This window comes from Bombus terrestris, chromosome 3 (genome assembly GCF_910591885.1).
Source record: "Bombus terrestris chromosome 3, iyBomTerr1.2, whole genome shotgun sequence".
NCBI classification, from domain to species: Eukaryota; Metazoa; Arthropoda; class Insecta; order Hymenoptera; family Apidae; genus Bombus; species Bombus terrestris.
This window is the reverse complement of record NC_063271.1, coordinates 6,737,020-6,760,881: the sequence shown is the minus strand read 5'-3', so window position 1 is coordinate 6,760,881 and position 23,862 is coordinate 6,737,020. Positions and strand designations below refer to the sequence as shown.

The 23,862-nt window shown below is 41.2% G+C and overlaps 2 protein-coding genes across 2 annotated transcripts; one reads left to right on the top strand and one right to left on the bottom strand.

Annotated features, from left to right (window-relative positions):
* The first annotated feature begins 1,687 nt into the window (after positions 1 to 1,687).
* On the top strand, positions 1,688 to 7,235 carry LOC100643152 (protein obstructor-E). The gene is made up of 5 exons (XM_003394082.4): positions 1,688 to 2,656; positions 4,428 to 4,646; positions 5,504 to 5,771; positions 6,568 to 6,702; positions 6,825 to 7,235. The coding sequence occupies exons 1-5, from the start codon at positions 2,596 to 2,598 to the stop codon at positions 6,838 to 6,840; spliced, it is 699 nt and encodes a 232-aa protein (XP_003394130.1). The 5' UTR covers positions 1,688 to 2,595; the 3' UTR covers positions 6,841 to 7,235.
* Positions 7,227 to 23,195, bottom strand: LOC100643275 (protein obstructor-E). Its single transcript, XM_003394083.4, has 3 exons — positions 21,250 to 23,195; positions 10,023 to 10,433; positions 7,227 to 9,035 (listed from the first exon to the last, which is right to left on the bottom strand). Exons 1-3 carry the CDS (start codon positions 21,302 to 21,304, stop codon positions 8,725 to 8,727), a joined length of 777 nt encoding a protein of 258 aa, XP_003394131.1. The 5' UTR covers positions 21,305 to 23,195; the 3' UTR covers positions 7,227 to 8,724.
* Between the last annotated feature and the right edge of the window lie 667 nt (positions 23,196 to 23,862).

Sequence of the window (23,862 nt, the reverse complement as noted above, 5' to 3'; positions counted from 1 at the left end):
TCTCTAGGTGTTGATTATATAGAAAATAGCATCGAATAAGAAACAATTACAGCTGTTGCTTCGAATCGCTGAAAATTGATCTTGTTTGAATACAATGAGCGACGCGTAATGGTAAAGGCTGGCAGACAATTTCACTTAATTCACCTGATCGCAACCTTTCTCTTTACGTAATTTACGATGTGCTCGATGAAACGCACTTCTCGCGACCCCGTCGACCGATTTACATTTCTGCCGAGTCTATCTCGCTACTGAAAATTTGTGAAAGTTCCTGCTTCATATCCGACATTTTGGAAAATCCTTTCGAAATATCTTCTACGTTAGCGATCCACAGCGACCACGAGAAGTATCGTGACACGTTGTTGCATTTGTTATAGCATTTACGTACTAATTAATCAGTACATATGACTACAAAAATCTGATACCAGAAAATGGAATGCAGAACTCGTTAAAAAATTGCTTCGTCGAAAAATAAATTGCATAATATCGTAGAAAATTATTTTCTACAAAAGTTTTATTAAACGTTTCGTCATTCATAGTTTCTATTTTACATTTGCTTTTCTTTCTCGTAGATATTCGATTTTTTATAGTCAGCTATTTGCCAGATAGAGGATCGAAAGAACTCAATTAGCCATCGATCAGAGGCATGACCATGACGTATTCGTTTCGTTGATCCGACTGGTTCACCGACAATGCAGATCATGAGTAGCGAGATCGCGATCGGCATTCGTCGGCTTTCACTGTCCATGCCGGGAGATCTGGTTCTCCCTTCAAGAGCCATTGCTCCAAGTAGCGATGACTGTTGCGTAAGGCCAGTTAAAGCCTCCAGGGGCTAACCGTACTTCATACATACATCCAGGAAATGTATTTGTACGGTCATATGTGTATATCGCATACTCCTCTCGTTTTTAACCTCGCTGACGCTAATGCGATTCAACGTTGTACAAACGAATGGTTGATGAGCGTGGTATGTATATACGTTGGAAGATCGAGCGAATCTCATCAGGGAATACGCGTTGCAGCCAGGTAGTCAAGTAGTTAAAAAGTAGTTAGATGGAAAGGAACTCTACGATTCTACTTTACACGTGATTTTAATTTAACGCGTAGTAGAAGAGTTTAATTTAACGCGTTGGCTACTTGGCTGTTGTTGTTTCTCTTTAAGAACTCGTTTTGAAAATACGTATAAATTATCTGTAAAATTAGCTACGGAGTTTATTACGCTTCTACATAGTTTCCTAAAGACAGACGTCAGTGATATTGGCAAATAACTTTCATGTTTTTCTATATTTCTGTGTTATTATTTTCTGCCATGGAAGAAAACGACAAAACTTCTTCTTCTTTTCAAGACTATTTTTAATGATCGTTAATTCATTTAATTAATAGTACTGTTCCCTTGATGTTCCCCAGATAGCTGCAAGGGGTAAGGTTTGACATTACTTCTTTAACAAGTTCGGACTCGCGTGAAATTTATACATATTTTTCAATCACAGCGTGAAAACGAGTTAATACGTTACGTACATAAAATATACGTAACACATGCGCAGTGTATAAAAATCGTTGTTTTATTAACTTTTCGATTACTCGAAAATGATTATCTTCGACCATTGTACGCGTATCATTTTGTGTAACTGTTTCATTCATAACCGTAACAATGATTATCTAAATAATTACGAACGTAGTAATTGTCTAATATAATTACAGCTCACGTGTATAGCACGTGTACACTTATATGTACTTATGTAGATAAATTTGCATCGTCGTAAACACGAAAGTTGATGGAAATGTTAACGAAGAGGAAACGCTTAACTACGTTATAAAACATCAGCTAAGTAGCCGTTTTCCATGTAATCAAGATGCTAGACCGAGGTTTTTTCTTTTCCAAAATGTCAGTCCAGTAACGCGAAACCTGGCTCTTCTTCTACGTTGCGCAATCGTTTCTACAAATTATTTTCTCCGCTGCACTTACGATATTACGCTCAGTGTTGACGAAAAATTGGGAAAAGTTCTGCGCACTATGAAGAATAGATATTAACACGCTAACTGCCACGATGATCGCCGTTGATTCACGTCGTCAAATTGTCTTGGATGGTTAAAATAAGATCAATTTTATGGACTGAAAGATGTTCGCCAACGTGAATGATTTGCTTAACAATATCAGAGAAAATGCGTGGAAATAGGACATAATACTTTGCAAAAATTAAATCTTATGGTACATTTCAATCTATCGCGGCTGTCAGGACAAAGTATAGAAAATTCGCAGTCACATTGCAGTAAATGCGTTATAGAAAATCTCGCGAAAATTCAACCTCTTTGGGACCGCATTTTCTCACGTTTTTCGCTTCACTTCTTACAAATTCCCTTTGGATTTTCGGATGAGACGTTCGATCGGCCGCTTGTCCGCTCGGCTACGCTCGGCCCGGTTCACCGAAGTCGCACGATCGCTCGAAGAAATCGACGCGGAGAACGATCGGTAGGGTGGGGTAACGAGAGAGCAAGTGTACCAAACAAGTGAAGGGAGAAGCTCTCTGTTCCGAGGTCGATAACTAAGTGTCAGTAGTCAGAGTCGACCCGAGTGGAGGATCAGACCGAGCGACCACTATGACGATCGAACACCGGAGGAGCGTGACCTTTTTGGCCGTGGTGATTTTTCTTGCCTCCGGTAAGTTTTTCTTTTTCACCGTCGTCGGTCAAATCGAACACCTCTGCTAAGATTCCTCACGGCGAAGTCTCCTCCTCCTTCTTCTCCTTCTTCTCCTTCTCGATCTGCGGATTATCGGCGGCCAACGATGAGTCCGGAGAAGCGCATCGACCGTTCTCCGGGTTGCATCCCAGCAGGCGTATTCACGTCTGGTCTCGGTCGTTCCCCGAGTTACGACACTCGTGTCATACAATTTCAATAGCTTTCACCGTTGTCTCGGCGACCGCCTCCTCTCGCCATATGGTTACGTCGACGTGACCTATGATATAATGGCGGAGTCTGTCTAGCGGGTTTGCACGCCTTCCTCTCTATTATTCCGAAACGTATTCGCCATATCGTCGACCACGATCTAACCCGAGCTGCATTATTCATGCACGCGCCATTCGGATGGCACGTTGCCTCTTTCTACATCGCGTTCTTCCGTATTCCTCCGTGTCTTTTCTGTCGACGTGCTTTCCTCTTTGTCTTTCTTCGATATCACAGACACAACGAACGTGTTACGTAGCCGGCATGTTTGTTTTACCGCGCGAGGGAATTTTAAAGAGTTCCTCGATTCAATCGAAGAACCACGCTTTGGTAATTTACGATCGTAGATGGTACTCTTCTTACAGATCGTTTCGGATCGAATATCGCTGATATTTAAGGCTTGGATGTTCGTTAAGGCTTCGTCGGATTAGCATCGTTCGTCGTGCCTTTTTTCGGCATCTTATCGATGATCGATGCTACTTTCTATTTCTCTCGATAACGAATAACTCGTACTCGCGTGATTAATATCGCTAAAATATGCGGGTTTCTCTTTCTACCTCGAGCTGGTTTGTTCTTTGCCTTCAGCCTTTTCATTCTTAGCCCGTCTCCTTTCTATCGTGAACGTCGCCGGTTACTAGAAATCTTTTTGCCAGCAATTAGCCTCGACTACCTGTAGTTTGCGGTTTTCTCGCAGTGTTCTTCCTGATTGTTTCTTCGTACAAAGAAGCGCCGACTTTCCATTCGCCGATGCACGAATATTTTTCTTTCGCGACACGCTTTGTTATTCGACCAGCAACTAGCCTCTTTTTTTTTTGCTATTGCGTTTTGTCATACCTCTTCTTTTCGCTTGATTGTCTATTCAAGATTCACCGTCTGTAACCTTGACTCGCTTTCTCTATCGTTTTGCTCGTTCAGAATGAGCTTCTTAGTAGTAGTAAATGTTCCTTATATATTCTTTCAAGGTAACGCGTGCATTTCTTTTCTCTGTCCTCTTCCTATTTTAATATCTGAGTTTGTTAGATTTTTGTACGCAAGGTGAAACGAAGCGGAACTTGTAAAGAAGCTACAAAGAAGACAACAATTTTGTCCAAAATCGCATAAGAATTTAGTTGCTTCAATTCATAAGATTCCGATTAAAATTGCAAATGACAACGGTTAAACAACCACCGAATCAAGAGAACGTAAAACAATACGATCGTTTCCAGGTGTTTTAGGTGACCTATCTCGTCCTTTTCTTCCTTTTTTATTGCCCCCATTGATCGTTTTAGCTATTAAAATCTGCTTTTTTAAATTGTTTCTTATCTCATAAATTTGTATCTTTCTAGTTTCTCCAAATGTCGCCATTCGTTATATGCTCATAATAGAACACGTTGGCGTTACTTTTCGGAAAAGACCTCCGTCTTTTTTCTTTTATCTCTTGACTTTTTCTTTTATGATAATAATTTTTTCCATCGTTAAATAATATTTTTTTAACTTCGATGTATAGTTGAAGCAGCTACCCTGTTGGGTGCGCCACCCTGTCCCAATCCTCATGGCGTCCACGCGTACGCTCACCCCGAGGACTGCAACTCATTCTTCCTCTGTACGAACGGTACCCTGACCCTCGAGTACTGCGAGAACGGATTACTTTTCGACGGCCATGGCGCCGTACACGACCATTGCAACTATCACTGGGCCGTCCACTGCGGAGATCGCAAGGCTGACCGTAAGTATCTCGTTACGTTCTCAACAATTGCCACGATGTCGTAACGACACGCATATGCGAGCTACGCGCGAAGGTTCTGTCTTTCTATCTGGATTTATTAACACCTTGTTTATAGCACGTCGTTAAGTTGTAACGCTAATCCTGTTGCGATCCTTGAATTTTCATATCACAGCCTTGTTCTGATATGTCTACCCTCTCAGCGTATTAAAGCAGCACTAATTAAAAAGTAAGATAAAATTGAAGCAAGGAATCACGACGTATCAACGACGATTCTTTCGTATTTCGATCAAGCTCGAAACGTTTCAAGTGTTAGAAAGAAATTGTGCGTCGAAATTGTCACGTTACGTCGAAGAATACGAACGATGCTTACGACTGCGGACTTTCGCGGATTTATGGGAAATTTGAAGGCTCAAAAGTAGACAGACAACGCAAATACACAAAGATACGACGAAGTATGTAAGGTGTAACATCCGCTGCGATATCTCATAGATGAAAGAAATTTCAGTTCAAGTTTTATCTTTTAAATCGTATTCCTGAAAATACGAATTCGTGCAAATGTCTTTCTGCTTATTAAAAAACGGAGAATAAGAGATCAGACAAAAATCCCCGGACTAGATAACATCTTTGCGATTCTTCGGATTTCGACCGTGTTCCTGACGGTTTTCATTGCGCGTTGTTCCCTCGTTTGCTGAACATTCCAGTCTGCTTCAAGGTAGACTTGAAACGTTAGAACAAGACGCAACGCGTTACCAAGAAACGCAACCGGAGCCCGAAGAATCACAGATACGTCGTTTAATAAACATCGTGAAAGCTCGAAATCTATAGGTAAAATGTAAAAATCTATGGGTCGTTTTCAGTTACTCCGCTCAGTAGTCCCGGCTGCGAATATCAATTCGGTCTCTATCCTGCCAGCGACCTGTGCAGCACCACTTACATCAAATGCGTCCACGGACATCCCGAGGAAACGCACTGCGACGCAGGGTTAGTATACGACGAGAAGAGTCACACTTGCGTCTGGCCCGATCAACTGTTGCCCTACTGCAATCCGGAGGAAATAGTCGGCTTCAAGTGTCCGCACAAAGTACCTTCGCACAGCGCTGCTGCCAAGTTCTGGCCTTACCCGAGGTAAGTTGTTCCTACGAAACCATTGTTTTCGTAGTTGCCATTGTTTTCAACGATATATTATTTATAAACGCTTCGGAAATTTATTCGATGGGTATACGATTGATATACATGGGCGTTCGATGAGTACGAACAATGGCTGGATTATAAATGCACGATGTGCATTTATGCCAGTCTGATCATCGAAGTTCGTACGCAAAATGTAGACTTTTTTGTTGGGGTCTATTGTTTGTCGTAGAGACGCTTTCGAACGTAGCGAAGGTTCCATTCGTATCCCATTTAGCTACTTTTCCACTTTTCGTTTTTGTAATTCGTTATTTATTTCAAATAACGGGTCGTGACTAACAGGAGATTAAAATACCGACAGGTATTTAAAAGTAAATAAACGTTTGATTTTACACGGAATAAAAAGATATTAATACGAATAACGAAAAGTTTTCGGAGGTTTCTTTAAACGACACCGTCGAAGAAGAATTTATCGATTAAATAAATTACCTACTGCAGGCTGAATCGTTCGTTTGAAAGCGAAAGAAGCCGATGTCCTTAAATAACCAGTGGCAGCTGTTTTGTCCGACGGAGAAATTAAAAACCGGTCTCCCTATGCTTTCGAGAGGATAACTCGAAGGAACGCCTGTCGAGAGGTGACACGTGTTTTACGGTTATTCGGCGTTACCGTCGTCTTAAGAAACCCAATTTTCGTCATTTCTCTTTCTTTTAATGGTACAACAGCGATAAAAACCAAGGAAGAAATGCGGTTAAATATTCGTAATCCTACTTATAGAGAATATTTGTTCCTCAGATTCCCTGTACCTGGGGACTGTGGCAGATTGATCACCTGCGTCGATGGCAATCCACGTTTACTTACGTGCGGCGATGGAAAACTCTTCGATTCCGTGAGTCTGAGCTGTTTGGATCCTGACGAACTGCCTCATTGGTACGTTACAAATTTCATCGTTTCGTTAACTTTTATTTTCATATTTTCGATGAAAGTGAGAATGAAAATTACGTAAAATATAATTTACGAAGAATTATAAATAATTCGTCGGTTTGTTTCAGTGCCAATACCGTTTAAGTTACACACGGATATCAGCATCGCTATTCGAGTTCGCAAGAGTCTATCAACCGTTTTAGAACCACGAAATCTGCAGCCTTCACCGTTTATTCGAAGCAAAATATTCTACTTGATAAAAAATAATCTAATCGCCTACCGGAAACGTTACGAATGAGTAAAATTAGCGAAACTACAACGCAAAGTATTGCTTTATCGGTACAAAGTAGACGATACCGATAGATCTGTACAATTTCACAGATGTATAATAATTATATAAAGCAAAAATAGATCTATCGATATTTCTAATTACTTTTAGTTAGAAAAATGTGTTTTAAAGGGAAAACAACCGGAAAACGATAGGGACAACGACGTGTACACTGAACATTGGAATAAAATGTGGACATGCGTACAAAAAATATACAACGTACACTTTATTTCAACGAGTCTATATCCGTACAATTGTGAACGTTTTAATAGATGCTTACGATTAAGGCGAGAAGGGAGAGGGAGGGTGAGAATGGCTAAAAGAGAATATTTACACTTTGACTGTAAAAATGACAGAGAACAGCGTGGTGATAGTTGCTTAATAACAATAATCAGGGGGTGTACAATCAAGATGTGTTCCATACGATTTACCTATATCCTTTTTAACTTAGACGTATGTGCGCAAAATAGTCGTCGACGAAACGACCATAATTAGAGAAACGAAAGAAGAAGAATGAGATATAAAGAGGAATATCTAGCACTTCTAATCAGAAGTAGTTACATACTTTCTAACGAAGCGGTGAATATACATAAAGAACTGAGTTCAACAACGCCGTTTGCGACCTCGCGCCATCTCTTCTAGATTCGAGTGCCGCGATACCGATTACAATATCGGTAAATTCACGTTTCCTGGCTTGCAATCCAGATTTCTGTTCGTTTCGAAACTTTGGAATGAATTCTCGATCGCGTTTCTCGCGGACGATCGTCGTCCGATCCACGCTCTTGGACTGCATTCTCACGCGCGTAACGTGTAACGTACGAACATTTTGTAAAGATTCCTGAGTCGCCTGGAACTCGGTTGGAACACGATTGCGCGTAACTGCAACGTGTTTGGCGCGAATGAATATTTGTATGACGTAGGAACGATGGAATGAGCGATTAGTGGGCTGAATTTCATGATCAAAAATTGATCTAAACGATCAAGGTATATGAAACAAAATCAACGAGAAGACGAGGGATATTAATCGCTAAAGATATTGATCGCTAGTTTTGAAATTGCTTTACAGTAGGATTTAGTACTTTGACAAGAATGAACATCGTGATTCTATATGCGTCTTTCTTTTCACGAAGATACATTATTCTACATTATTTTATGAGCTACATTTTAAATCGGGAACGAATATTTGCTCACAAACGATCTCTTTTTATAATTCTATCGTCCTTGAACATTTAAGATTCTTCTTTTTGTCTTGGTGTTATCGACCTGTTTACGAAAGAAATTACGATCCAGCGATCTAGCCTGAAGTAATCGATTCCGTCAGGCGTGATATTAAAAGCGATGCGGTTTCTCAGTGAATAAATAAATAATAGAACACGTTGTAAATACGAGGCAGATAGAAGACAACTCGAACGATAAAGCGATTAAACAGTCTTGTCCATTTCAAACTTTGAGCAACCGATCCTCTTACTCTATCGTCTAAAAGATCGCCTAAGTTACACGACGTTGACGAAATAATACGTAAAATAATATCGAACCAAACGATACCGATCGCTCGACGATTCTCCATGATTTTTCCTTTGTACGGTATTTTGCAAAAATCGGCTCGTTTTAGACAAAGCCTGAAACCGTCCTACGTTACACGTTCCACACGCATAGACGCAGTCCAAGACCTTACGATTTATCGAAAAGCGTCGAACAATTTAATTTCTGGGACGAGCTCGAAGTGGAATCGGCAGTGCGCCGGCTGGCAATGGCGGAACACCCGGTGGAAGGTTCTCCTCCTCCGGCTCTTGTTCGTTTCTTCCTTCAGGAAGGTCGCCCTCGAGGTTGGGTGGCGTCGTGGGTACGTCGCAGTCTTCGGTGGGTGGGACCACGCACCTGAGCGACCTTCGATCGAACACCAGCATCGCCGGACATCTCTGTAGCCGTGGATATCCTCCTTGACATTGCCAATAACGATTGCAGGATTTGCCCAGTGGAACGTTTCCGTTCGCGTCGTCGTTGCACAGAGCTGTTGGAGATTCGATTACGCGTTATAGAATATGCCAGTGTAATAGTCGAGGTCGTTAGGAAACACGGATAAGCGTTAGTATTTCGACATTCTAGCATCTAGCAGAGTAATTTAAACTTGGAATCCCATAGAAAAGCTATGTACTTAGAAACCGAGGATTTCGGAATTTTAGCGCGCGACGATCTTCAATTCGTTTCGTTACGTAATTTTATGTAACATGTACGTACGTCGTTCGAACATTTTCGATTAATATTCTGTAATATTAATATTTTGTAGTTTCTATACACAGGAGCGTGGTTGTACAGCGTCGACTAGAGGTATCAGAACATCTGACGATACGTAGTAAACATTCTCTAATTGCGATATTTTATCGTAAATCTGTTGATTCGTTCGTATCGCGCGTGTTTCGCAACGTAAAATACCTATAGAAGCAAAATTTCTTTGAACGAACGAGTGGATCTCTTAATAGCTATCGTCTGCAACGTAGGATCGATAAGGACGAAGGACGAAGTAAATCCGCAAATTCGTATTGCAAGCAGTTTTGGCCGCGATCGGTACTTTTACGTGTTCGCCGCGATGAATGAGACCTCTTGTTCGTCAACTTGTCAGGCTCGTCGGTTACCGTCGAGACGAGACGGTACGACGCGTGGGGCAGACGAAGGTGCGACGAGAGCTCGCTTCGAATGCTAATTAACGACTTACCTTTTTTTCCCGGCGGAGGCCACTGACATCGAACGTAGACTACACGAGGCGAGGAGAGAAAAATAACCACGGGCGCCGCATACCCACACGCGCGTAGACTCTTACATGGTCGCTTTCGAAAGTGAGAATGATCGCGAACGTCGCCTCTGGCAAAATGTTACGCGTTTTGCGAAAGAGGGAACGGACGTCAAAGAAGCAAAGATAGAGGGGAAGACGTGGTGTTTCGCGAACGAGTAACTTGCAGGAGGTTTTTCGACCAGCAGTGAAAACCTCTCATCTACTCACGATGTTTCTGACATCCTTCGACGTTCTCCGGCCAATCGCAGGATCTGGCCCTCTCGTTGTACAAAAGTCCACCGATGCACAGCTGTTCCGTGGCCGTGCCATTCCAGCAAGTCCAGTAGCGAGTGCAAGATGTCTCGTGGCCGAAAATACCGTAGAGCCAGTCACAGTGATCGGCCGGGATCGGTGGATTCGCCTGACGTTTTCCGTCGCAGTAGTTCGCTCTCCAGGGGTAATCGCAACCCTCGGTCACGCCACGGTGCTTTCCAGCGAATACGAGGCCGTTTGGACAGTCGAATAATTCTGGGCGACCATTGACGCACTCCCAGTAGCGATCACAGTATTCTATGTCGCCGACGACTCTGGATTTTGTTTGACAAGGGTCTTCTTGCTGTTGCTTCTGAGCACGCGATACTGTAACGCAAAAAAATATGAATAAAACGTGTTTCAGAAATAAAGCTGTTCGTCAAATTAATCGTAGCTGAGAAAGAAGGACGAAGGATGGAGAAGATAGTTTAGGATATCACGAGAATTAGCATTCGATAAAAATGGGAACTACGACGATGTAAATATCAAATTTGTTAGTCAAATTTTCGTCCGTCGAGATAAATCTCCGAACAAAGTACTCTTTCGTTCTTTCGGAACGTATCATTCCCATTCACGAGTCGTTCGTAGGTGCGCGACTTGGAGGAAGAAATCTGTAATTCGAAGAGGATGACAACTGTTAGCTGCTAATGAATACCAATTACGAAACGTTTGGCGGCGGATCGCTCAGCCTCGATCCATTATCGACGGTTAACATTGTCGAAGACAGTTGCTGCATGGTTTTTCAAACGAGTAGGAAATTATGCGTAATTTTCATTGGGAAGGCCGTACGTCTCGCAACTTAATATCCAGCTGCACGACAACATCTTTTCGTGATCTCTTCTTTCGATCGAGGAACACGTTCCCGTCGACCATGAGGCATAGTAACACGATTTCTTGGCCGATCCGATCGAACGTTTCTGACTCATCGTTCGTTGGCACATCGATCCCGCGGAACGAGTCACGATCCTAGTTTTTGTCTTGAAATAAACATTTCCAAAAAGAAAAGAGTACGACCGTGTAAACCGTGAGAAATTTGACGTTCGAACTGTACTGGAATTCGTAATTAGAATCAAGAGGGGAAGAAGATTTTGATCGAAAGGTGTTATACAATTTTGAAACAGAAGCTACTTTTAACGAATTATAATCTTATCCTCTCATACTTGTCTTTCGTACAATTTTCTTGTTACCCTTTGAGAAACTTTCTCTTCTATTTATTATCTGCAATGGTTCGGAATAGCTTTCATCAGATACGTTCTTTAGCTATCACGATACGCTTCAAGTGTAATTTTTAATCGATAGGATAGATCAGAATGCTTTTTATTCGACGAGCAATTAAATAAATCGAAATCTCTTTTTCTTATTATGCAATTAAAATTGTTTGACGCTGGTAATTCACGATAGTTAAGCTTCGACGTTCCGAAGCCCTTCTCATACTTGTTTCAATAAAGATACGACATCGTAACATAGCTGGTACCCGCTGATTATTCTGCCATTATGCGGCGGCAGTCGTTTTTCAATCGCTGGCATCACAATGCGATTATTATATTGTTATTTTATCGCGCCATACGAATTTTTTCATCAGCAGATAAATCTATGCAAGGCAAGCGTTGCAGAACACAATCCTCTGTGTGATATTTTCTTAGATGCCCACTGTGCTTGGAAAGGTGTTAACGTTTGTTGCAAGCGCTATGGGCAATCGTGTGAAAATTGCGATACAAACAGTCTGAGTCCGAGGTATACCTACTTACTCGTTTCCTTTTTGACGCCGTTATATACAAGGTGTTAAAATTATTCCTTTCAATTTCTATTTATCTTCGCATAAAAGAAATACGCGTATAATTTATTCGCAATACTTATCAATTTTTCTTACGTTTCGTCGGACTTTTCTTCGCTAACCGGTCACTAGGATCGATCATTATTAAGCGAAACGTGTTCGCAGAGCAATAGCTCCTGACTGCAAAAATAATCGAGTTTCTCCTTCTTTGAATCGTTTTGCCAACGGTTACAATACGTAAATACGTAACGTATTATAAAGAAACTTTCCAGGTATACAATAGTCACGTAAGTGTATGTATCGTTGCCACATTCTGAGGCTTTTCTAACGAAACTTCAAGTAAAACTCATCTTAACGGCGCGTGCGAACCGCGTAAGAAGCGATAGGAAAATTCGTGTCATACTTGGCGGATTGATGCACACGTTGCCAACATCCTCTCAAATAAATCGTGTGAATACGAATACGTGAATATCATTACTCAAATGCAAGATATCATAGCAAAAACGTTAGCTCGGCGAATTTTTCACCGCATTGACACGCATATCGTTCAAATGTGACGCGATATATTCACTTCCAGTCTCGAAAGCTGAGTAAAATAATATAAGGCACAATGTTACAAAACTTACATACACCTGTTACATCTACGTGAAATCATAAAAATAGTAAAATGTCTTTCTCTCTCACTCTCTCTCTCTCTTTTATTTTTAAAATTAAAGATCTTGTAATTTCCGATGCAATCTTATCCCAAAGATTTCTATGAATCAAATGTTCCAATTTCTTAATTTCCTCTTGGAAACACACTTACAATAATTATACCACGGCGCGAGTACAAAATAATATTGCGACAAAATGCGTTTTTAATTTCTTTGCCAAGTCAGATACATTTGCTAAGTTTGACTTTTGCACGCAGACTTTTACGACTGATTGTATATATTGTACGTGTCTCTCGGTAAGCTAACGTTGCGACAAGACGATTGAAACCGACCAAACGAAGCGCGAGGTTCCAATGAACCAGAGTCGTGAAATTAATTTACATCGCAAGCGAAGTTGCTGGTGTCACGATGGAACGGTCGGACCGGCGCAATCGCTTAACCACAGGAGGTTACACGTAGCGGTCGTAATATCTCGGTTAATGGGCGCATTTCGGTGTCCGAGACCAGGTAGAAAAGCGAATACATACATAGCAAAGTAAGGTGGGAAGGCAGCTCGTAGCTCGCTCCCAAGAGAGCATGGTCCGGGCACGAGTGAAAGTGTCTAGCCTTGACTTGCAACCTTCATCCCGCTCCTTTCCTCTACCCTGTCCTCCATAAAATCGAACATTCGATTCATCGACTTCTACTCTAATGTCGTTCTCATCCTTCATCGAACATCGCGATTAATAAACCGAGAAAAGGATTAAACAGGTGAAAGAAACTGGAAAAGCAGAAGTTGCTCGGTGATTTTCTCGAGTCCAGAAGCGAGCACCGAAATTTCATTCTGCGTAAAACTTCCTTAAAAAACAATCGTGCAAATCCGATACGATATTTTCTCTTCTCGAAACGAAATCATTGGTCTTTAAAATATTTTACGATGTTGGAAGTGCTGGTATATGAAGATTTGGAGAGTTTAAGGGACTGAGGAGTAGGTATAGATACAGTTACAGTGATTGGAAAAAGCATTTGCAGATACCTTTATTTTGCAACGAAACATTCTTTTTGTCAGGTTCTACGTTTCAGCTTCGTATTCAGTTTCATGGCAGATCTTGGTACTCGAAAAGAAATTGCTACTAAATGATACGAAATCCAATATATTAGGTTGTCCGAAAAGTTTCTTTCGCTTTATGAGGAAATAATAGACGCACAATGTTTTTTGTTTTATATTATTTTGTCGAATTACGTACGATCCATTTTGTTCTGTCGAGATAAACATCGCGACATTTCACAGACTTGCTTTCACGTTTGTACGAAGGTGCATTGTTGTAAAAAACACGTTTGCGAAAGAAAGACACTTCCCGGACAAGCTAATACCGAATTGGACCGAATGGATTGCGCTGTAAACGTGCAAATACTTTTCATAATCAGTGTACAAAATTTTGTACGGATGATGTTTCAACGAAAATATGAAACTCGTCAGACAGCAAAATCCTCGACCTAAAAGCACCAAAATAACGAAAAAACGAAACAACGGTGTGAAAATGTCTCCATGTAACGTTGTAATTAAACCAATTCTCGTCTTTTACCTTCGTTTCATCTTCGTTTCGATCCGCTTGATTTAGACGGACAATTAAAAAGCAATCCTTTTCGCTTCTGTTTCTTTTTTTCGCGATGTGGAAGGAACGGAGGAAGAACGAAACGACGCGGCAGTTGGAATAAAATTTCGATAATCGGCCCGATTATGATAATGGATTAGGGGATACGCTTAAACCAGTTTCGGGATGCAGAAGTGGAACGATCGAATTTGGAGACTGTTCTAGAACGGTCAGTTGAATGTCAAGGATACACGCGCGACTGCAAGTTACGGAAGAGAATGATTCTAGCATCTTGTTACGGACCATGAATTACGACGCAGGTAGGGAATTTCGAGGTGTTTTAAAATATCAAGCCGCTTGAAGCGGTATTTATAGCTCCTTGCTGTTCTATCCTACGCTCACGCTTTGTACATCGGAATTAAATCGCAAAAAGGACGAGATGATATATCTTTCAGGATAAGAGATTTCCAGTGACAAATATTCGTCCCGTGGCTCAGTGAATTTCGAGATGTCTATTAATTTCGTAGTAACTGGAAGAGTAACTCGTATAACGGAGGATTGCACGGCCGAGGAAAAGCGAGCGCGCAGCGCACCTTCGAGTATCCTGCGCGCCTTTCCAAGTGGAACGCTTCGCCGCCATTCGGAGCTCTGGAATACTCTATCGAGTCTAGAATGCTCTGGAACAGTGGTTCTTAACGCTTTAAACACGGCTGTCGTCAATAGCGACGACGAAACGAGAATGTGGTGAAACACAGCCAAACCTCGTCAATGAGCGACGTCATGTGTGGAAAGTTATATCGCATTTAGCTTTGTATAGCTTTGTTTCTTCACGTCCAGAGGGAACGATTTATAAAATTATACGAGCGTCTAAAGAATCGATCTTTCGTTTACCATGGATCTCCTTTAAATAATCGTCTGCCGCCGCGGATCCCTGATACTTAATTGAAAATTCAAATCGGTGATGTGCCTCAAATATGTATATTTAAAACAATCGTCGATTACTCGTCAACGATCGTTGAACGTCGAGAAAAGAGATCTGATATAAATAAATAAATACACATGCTTTTATCGAACATCTTTTATTCGAATAATAAGGTGGACCGTAGATTAAGAACCGCTGCTCTGAACGATTACGTCGAATGTTGTTGCCTGCGAGTACAATAGAGCGCAAACAATGCACCGTGGTAGAAGAATCGAGTCGCCACCGACGAGAAATGAGCTTTCATGCCAGAAATCATTAGCGTTCCAGCATCTACGCGTGGCTTTTAGCATCGTCGAGAATCTTCAGGATTTGGTCGAGAAACGAAACGAAGAACGATAGAAGGAACGAAAAGATACTTAAAAATAAATATTCGATCGAGATTATAACGTGTGGCGGGATTATAATTTATCTCGTACGTTGCATACGATTTTCTAAAATAGCGAGAATTTGGAATAATTTGTCAAGACTATATAATTTATAATTTGACGAGTTTGACATGTTATCGTTAGCGATAAGTTAACGTAAGTAGCAGATAGGTAAAAATTATTAGCGAAAACGTTCTGCGAAGAAACGCTAAGATACAGTCGCCTGTTGACTTTGTAGGTGGACACATCCCTGGTTAGGCAGCCTGGTTATGTAACAGAGACTCTTATTAGTGTCGTGGAACCGAGATACTTTCCCTTCCTTTACGACTCCTTGTAAAGAAGTAAGTGGTCGCAGTAGGCCGCTAGTTTGCGTTTAACTATAAGAATCGAAGCCAGCATATAACTGTGAAACTCCTAATTGTTTACATTCCATAGATAACACGAGCGATCTTCTATGGCCTGTTCTTATGGACTACGAACTTCTTCTTCTTCTTTTAGCTATCTTCTTTTTTAACGTTCCACTTTCGTAGCCGTTTCATAGCCGCTTTCTACAGTCGAAAATGCATCCATAAATTTTATACTTGTTCGTCGCTCTTAATACGTATTATATGTGCCGATGGTTATGAAAGTGGTCTAAGTCATATACATATTTTTGCGAGATATTTTTCAAGTTTCGCGTTTAACGCACGAGCTGAACCGCGTTTAACGACGCAACAACCGACTCTCGCGATCTAACGGTTTCTACTACTTCGCAAACATGATTTCAGATTTTTGTAATGTTAATAGGCTCAACGCAAAATAAACGATAAACCCATTTTTTTTTTTTTTTAGATTCTTCGCTCAGATCACTTTCATAATCATCGACACATATCTCAAGAACGTTTATGGTCGAGCTTTCTTTACTCTTCATTCCCGATCTACTATGTAGACGTGGATGGATTAACGCTTTGCCGATTGAAGCTGCGATTTCGCGTCTTTCATTTCCCACCTGTTGACGATGAGAAACGCGAACTTGCGTATTACATACTTCATACGGTATTCTATAAAAATGTTAACTACCGTTAAATAAAACAGTAAGAAAAGCAATGGATGCTATAAACGGAATGATATGAAGTGTCTTTGTGTTACATTCTTGAACAATACGAAACCGTTATCGATATATTAGATAGATTTTTAAAGAATTTAATAAAATAATAAATTTTGCTTAGTATCTCCCCATCAGAGAAATTGTTTTCAAGCATATCTTTAGATCTCAAGAAGTATCTTTAAATATGCTCGTCGTAAACAAATGCTGCTCGAGAAGTTCGTTTCGATATTAAACCCTCTGGTCGACGTGAAAATCATATCGAGTAGTTTTTCGCGGAAAAATCTGCGAGATTCTGGGATGGTGGAATATTGAAGTTGCGTGAAAGACGAAGGAAGATCGCGGAACAAAATGGTACCTACGTAATTCGATAAACGTACGATCGAATCGAAATGTAAATGGCTGCAAAATTACGCGGCAATTCAGGCAATGTCGTCGGAGCGTACGGTCCTCGAAGGGTCCTCGAAGTGTTCAAACGGTTGTCGAGATAAACCGAACACGTCGAGTCGCAAGGTGTCGTCCCGCACCGTTTCGTCGAGAAACGGCGCAGTATTAGTCATGCGTAACTGTTTTAACATATGCACGTCCGTGACTAACAGTAAACGCAAAGGCAACATCGGTCTATGCATCGCGCGAGATATTCAAAGAGAAAGGTCTGTCTGTACTCTTTTTCATGCGAATTCTCTAAATCGATGCACGGACCGTAAGCTTGATGTACGCGCTTATGTACTTTCCCAGTAAGAACCCCATTACTCCTACCGAAATCGACTTTCCACCGATTAGAAAACCATATTTCTTTACCCAGAAAACCGTGCTTTAAATCTATTCCAGCGTGTTCAAAGGCGAATCGACGAGATTCCGTCTACGCTTCAATTTTTTCCCTCCCATGCTCGCGCATATCTTCAAGCAAGGACAGGCTAACCGGTAGATGAAAAATCGAACAGGTTTGGTTACGCGGAAAATTCTGGCGCATACCGAACCAGTACGACTGGACAGACGGCGAAGTCTACAGAAAGAGTAAATGTCACTACTGGACGTTTCACCGCGTTTCTTCCTGATTGTGGAAATAAACGAACATCGACGGCCTTCCCGTGACCGGTAAAGAGTTACACGCGAGCAAATGGTCGTACGCGATAGTCACGGGGCCCCACCTTTTCACGTTCCTTCCGTAAAGTGCAACGTTCCACGTGAAAAGTCAACTCGCGTAATAAGCGTTCCACGATCCGTACACCGTTTACGAGATACGAGCCACTTCCCCTTTCTTCTTCTTCGTCCGTGGCACGCCTTTTTCTTTGTCTTTTTCCTCGCCCCTTTTCCCTTCGTGTCGAGTATTTCGTATTATTCGCTCGATAGATACGTTTGCCTTCTTCGGGTACAGTTCTTATCAGATCGGTGTTTAATGCGATCATCGTCGAAGGAAATTAACGCGCGTGGCCGAATTTTTGAAACGTTAAATGACTTTTTTCTTCCCGCACTTTCCTTGCTTTCACCTTTTTTCCATCGTACAACTCTTTAAAGGTATACCAGCCGACCAATAGACTGCCGACGTTTATGTAAATTATGAATTCTACGAGTACAGGTAAAGAGATAGAACGTAAGCAGAGATTTCTCTTACTCGTTGAATATTACGAGTGTCATACTTTGAATATTTTCGTTCGTGTCGCACCTACTATATCTATTTTTGTAGCTTTAAATTCCTCGTAATTGCATAAAAATCCATAGTCTATCGGTAGAGTTCATGTTTACCGATATTCCTCGACGAATTTGTCGGCGTTGTTTGTACGTAAAGATATGTAAAAATGTATGGAATGTGTGTGATTAATGTCACGCGTATTAGCCGTTTCGCTACAACGATTTTTCCAGCCTTTTTCTGGCTTGCTTCCAAGCAGCCTCCTTTTACTTCTTTTCCACCTGTATAATTTGCTTCTTTTTCCTCGTCTCGAGGTTACGTTGCTCGAACAACGTTTCTCCTTCTCGTTTCACAGTTTTCCCACTAATCGACCGAATAATAGCAGTTTTTTCTTCAGATTGTATTAAAGCTTCCGGGTCCAGGCAACCATATCGTATAGAACCGTATAGAACGACGTGTTCGCGCTTAGTTCCCGAGAAAATACGCAGGTGGATGATTCTATTATTCGAGAATTCTTGTCCTGGCATTCCGGTCGGCCGCAAAGGAAACGACAGCGGAAATCATCCGGAATGAATAAATAATTAGACCGTTGTTCGGCTTGAAAATAATTTCTATAATAAAATTGTACGCCATGATAGAAAGTTGAGTCTCTTACGTAAAGAGTCGTTGTGAATCGAAGAGAGATCGATACGAGATTAACCCCCGGGAGATGCGTGGCCTCGTTAGATCTCAGATTAAAACTATTTTGGCTTTGCTACGCACAATTGAGCGAGCCTATTTTGATTTTATAATAATCGAACCGTAGCGATCAGTACCGTCTACGTTATCATTTTTCCATAAATAATCCTTTATTTATTAATATTTTGTCATAGACCGAAATTAGTCGTCGGAAAGTTTGTGCTATCGATGATTATTAGAATCGATATAATTATTGGTCAAGTGATCCTTATCCGTAAAATCACAGGTTTTGAATTAATCTTTGATACAAAGTCACGAATGTTCTATATTCTGGAAATACACCTCAACGCTGTACGCGACAAAATTTAAACGAAACGTCGTAGGTTCGCGGATTAATCTCCTGAACCCCAGGCGCAGGTTAAAATTGCATCGATAAGAAGGAAAGAGATTTTAGATTTTAGAAAGGCGTCGTTCGAAATTGAAAACAACGACGAAGATGATGAATGGTGTGAAAATGAAATGAAAGTTTCTATTCACGGTATGTACGTTTCATAGAAAGTAATCCGATGCTAATAGAAACTTATTTGATAAATAATATTCGAGAAAATGATGCATCGCCTCGTCGTATGCTAAAGTTGTACTCGCGCGTGTTTATTCCATTAGAAGAATCGAGTTACGTAGGGAAATCGTAATCGAAGAGTGGTATTTTTGGCATCAGGTGAAAGCATCGAAAGGTGTTTGACAATTACGCGTTCAAATAGTGATCAAGTGTTTATTTAGGAAGAATTATGAAACAGGAAGTACTTTTACCTGTGTTTCGCAACTAAAGAGACTAGATACGCGAGTGACATTTTGTCACTTCATACGCGAAGCCTTTCATTCCTAAGCTTATCGACGTCGTCGCTTCATTATCATTACAACGATTATCTTTTACGATCGTTAAAACAATGAAAGAATATTTATCGCTCTGACGGTCGATACGTTAATACCGTTTGATCGTGGTACAACTTTTAAACGAGAGATTAATCGGTCGCTTTGCGATCTACAGATGCAAAATATTCGAAGGAGAAAAAAAAGAGAGAGAGAGAGAGAAAGAGTGTGTTTGTGTATGTGTGTGTGTGTGTGTGTAATCTGTCGGCCGAGCTACTTTCATATTTTCACTCCCGAGACACGGGAGAAAGTTCTCAAGATGTGTGAAACCCGATGAACGCTCGTCATTGTCTTATGAAAACCCGTGTAATAATTATTAAAAGAGGGGCACTTCTCAGAATTATGAATACCATATTAAACGATAACGGATATTGTGCAACGAAAGAGGGTTAAAGTATAGAAGAACCGATAATCCAGAGAAACAGCAATTAGTCGCGAACGGTCGAGAGTTAACCAATGTTATTTCACAATCTTCTTCGAGGTTTGACAAATGACAATAGAAAATGACGATTCTGTATTTCTTCCAACGCAATTTTAGTTTTTCCTCTTTCGTATAAAATTTGCTCATCTTTTATCAAATTCCGTCAACGAGATTAACGAGAACTTGTCAGTTTCGACGTGGAACAAATTTTCTCACGAAGAAGACAATCGGCTATCCGATGTACGGTAACGAGCAAGTTAATAACCACGCGCTATTAATTAATTGCAGCTCGATTAATTGCCATTCGTTCGTACGCGAACTTAACGCGAAAGCGGGACGTGCTCGATGCACAGCGACTACCAAAGGGATATTTAATCGAATGGCCGTTGATTTCGACGGAGAAGATGGACGAGGTGACGCGGCGTTAGACATCGCCATTAAGCGCGAGAGCAATCGGAAGAATCGTTGCCGCGAAAGTAGGCCGATGCGCACACTTTTTAGATCCAGCGGCCGCGAGAAACGCGCTCGTCTGATCACAGAAAGTCCGTTTTCACTTGCACTCGCGGCCTGTATTCGCGCTCGAGCTACCACTACCGTTTAATCGATTAATAAAAAATCGACGGGCCTCTACAACCCGGCAGCTCTTTTTACCCGTATTAGCACGTGATAATGGAACATCGACCGACCGGCAAGACGAATGTAAACAGCACTCAAAGCGTTTATCGCGTGGATATTGTTCACGACGCGGTGAGTCGCGTTCGCCGTACGGACAGTAAAATCACTTAATTTATACAGACGATCGCGACCGCTCTACCTTTCTCTCCCTTTAACGACGCGATAAAACAAAATCGTGGTTAACGTATACGGTTACATCCTCGGGGAAGACAACGTGGGAAGAAAACAACAAGAAAGAGACCAGAAGGTGCAACGGTACGAGACGAAAGATGCAGGAGGTACACTCGTGGAGGAACGTGGATGAAGGAGGAGAATGAAGCAGAAGAAGAAGGAGAAGAGTAAAAAAAGTAAAACGAAAAGTAAATACAGGGACTCACCGTGCGCAGCCAGGAACAGCAAAAATAACGAGAGAATCTGCGACGACGATACCATTGTGTGACTCGTTGTGTGTTCGGCCTTGGGAAAGACCAATTCGATCAACTCGAATCTACTGGAATTTCAATCCGGCGACTAGAACCATCCAAAGGTGGGGCTGGAAGCGTGAAGTGATTCTTATGGGAACCGAAGAAGCTCGGCTGATGAGTTTTCGTGTCGAGACTGGTCACTGGGAGAGGCGTTTGGCTTCGTGTCTTATATGAGCTCCCCACTCTTCCGGTAGGTCCGATCTCTGCGGCATAGGAAGGCCTCCCTGGAGAACACACCTGGTTTCTTCTATCGAGAACTCCGTCGCGCACTCGGCATCCTCTCGATCGATGATACTTCGGGATAGATCGTTCGGATTATCGGAAATCAAAACGTCGTGTCGTTGATCACTCTCGCGGTGAGAACGTTGTCCTTCGTGCCGCTTTTTGCTTGCGCGGCATTTCATCGGCACGATGAAGTTGGATAGCATCGGATAAAATTATTGCGGTAATTAGAATAAATACAGAGTTATTTATGGAATTAATCGAGGGAATTGCGAGACCAGTTTCTCTATTCGATTCGAGAAAAAGCCTCACGTTATCGAACGAAAGATATTTTCCTATGCTTTTTACGAAATTATTGAATATATTAATATTATATCTTCGATAAGTTTGTGTTTCATTAGGGAGGACTCGGACGCGATAAAGGTTAAATGAAACGAGTCACGTATTTTTTTTCTTTCCGTGTTTCTATCTTTGATTAATGCTGACATCCGCTCGAAGTAGATACAAACAAAATCTATTTGTGCGAATTTAGATTTATGATATGGAAGGAAATAAGATATTTATACGTCGATAGAATTATATAGATGCCATGCACATGTACGCAACTTCCAAGTCACATACCGTTACAAAAGATGAAAACAAATACATAACCTTGCGCTGATTTCGAAAGAAACCAATGATTCATACCTGAATTATAAAACGTATTAGACAGTATTAAATCAACTAATCGATGAATGAAACGAAATGCGCATTCGAACGAACGACCCTGAATATCAATTCCGTTTTACGTTTTGATTTCCCGCGATTAGTACGATCGGTTCGTACGCGGCTGGAATCGGACGCGGATCTCTGATTTCGATTCCATTGTCCGTGATTTAGCAACGAAGTAATTGAATTTATCGAGCGATTCTTCACGCTCGGATACTTCGCTACGACGTTGAGTAAATTGCAGTTCGCTCTATCATACACGATCGTGTTTCACTCCCGTTTTCTTTTCCTTTTCGCCACTAAACACGCAGAAATTCTTCCTGCTTTCTATGCCATCCGCCGCAACAATTTTCCCATCGTGTCGCTCTGACACCATCCGTCCACCTAACGGAAAAATTGATTCGACAAAACGATCGATCAAACGCGCGTACATGGATCGATCTTACGAAACACGCTGTATCCTTGATCCTTCGGAGAACTTGCAGCATTTTCAATTCCTTGAATCCTGTCCGATGATGATGACAAAATATAAACGTCGCAAGTGTATCATCGTACAATACATCATTGAAGAGTTCCCATTTCCTTTACCTCGAAATCTGACCGAGATTTAACGATTCTGTTATTAGAAAATCGAACAATACCAAGTCAAATATCTCTGTAATAGTAAGGACGGAGAGATCGCGAAGGATGTACGGAATAAGAACGAAGAAGGCATTCACCGAGCGGATATCGAGATGATCTTCGATCTAATATCTTCCAGATTGGTCGTTATGCAAGATTAAAAGCGGTTTATAGCGGGAGCTAACGAAACAGGTCGTTCTTCGCTCTTGCGAAAGCGAAGAATGGGTATTAGTCGATATAAAATGTAGATTATTCGATGTCACGGCGCTATTCGCGAAATCCTGACTAATGATTTTTCCTCCTTGCCTGCGGTAGTGAATTATAGTAAAAAAAAAAAAAAGAAACTGATCTAAATAAGCAGGGATCGCGCTTCGCCGAACCTCTTGGCCAATTCTGTGACAGACGGTGTTGATACAAGTAGCGTTGTTTAATTTGCATTTCAACAGTCTCAAAAGAAGACCTTCACGGTTTCTTTCACCGGTCGGAGCCGTTTCACGCGATAACTCGGTGAAAATGGTAGTGAAACACACTTGGTCACAGGATGAAATTCACTGGCGTTCATCGTTTATTTCTTCTCACGTGTAACTCCTTGTTGCCGCGCTCCTTGTGTTCAGACGGAAGTGGATAAACGGTCTCGCAATACGAAGGAAATTAAAAGCAGTTTGATCAGAACGACTATGTACGATTCGCGGTAACAGTTTATCGCATACTTTGACGATTAATTTGCGCGATTAAATTATCTTTTGTCTTATGACGAGCATATACAGTGGCTACAGTAAGTATCGACGCGTTGTATTTATCGCAATATTTAAGTATATTTAATTTCATATCATTCGATATAGAATCTTCGTATGATCACAAAATTCGATACTATGAAAATAAAATTTATGATGAAATCTACCAAGATTATCGAATTAAACGAATTATATGTAACTTAAATAAATTATATAGGTAATATAAATACATGGTAATTAT

Bases quoted from the DNA above. Each gene is read 5' to 3' on its own strand.
- LOC100643275 (XM_003394083.4), bottom strand. From the start codon at position 21,304: ATGGTATCGTCGTCGCAGATTCTCTCGTTATTTTTGCTGTTCCTGGCT. The intron at 10,434-21,249 runs GTGAGTCCCTGT...TTTGCGTTACAG, and splicing joins GCTGTTCCTGGCTGCGCACG to TATCGCGTGCTCAGAAGCAA. The intron at 9,036-10,022 runs GTGAGTAGATGA...AATCTCCAACAG, and splicing joins CGAAGGATGTCAGAAACATC to CTCTGTGCAACGACGACGCG.
- LOC100643152 (XM_003394082.4), top strand. From the start codon at position 2,596: ATGACGATCGAACACCGGAGGAGCGTGACCTTTTTGGCCGTGGTGATT. The intron at 2,657-4,427 runs GTAAGTTTTTCT...TTCGATGTATAG, and splicing joins GGTGATTTTTCTTGCCTCCG to TTGAAGCAGCTACCCTGTTG. The intron at 5,772-6,567 runs GTAAGTTGTTCC...TTTGTTCCTCAG, and splicing joins AAGTTCTGGCCTTACCCGAG to ATTCCCTGTACCTGGGGACT.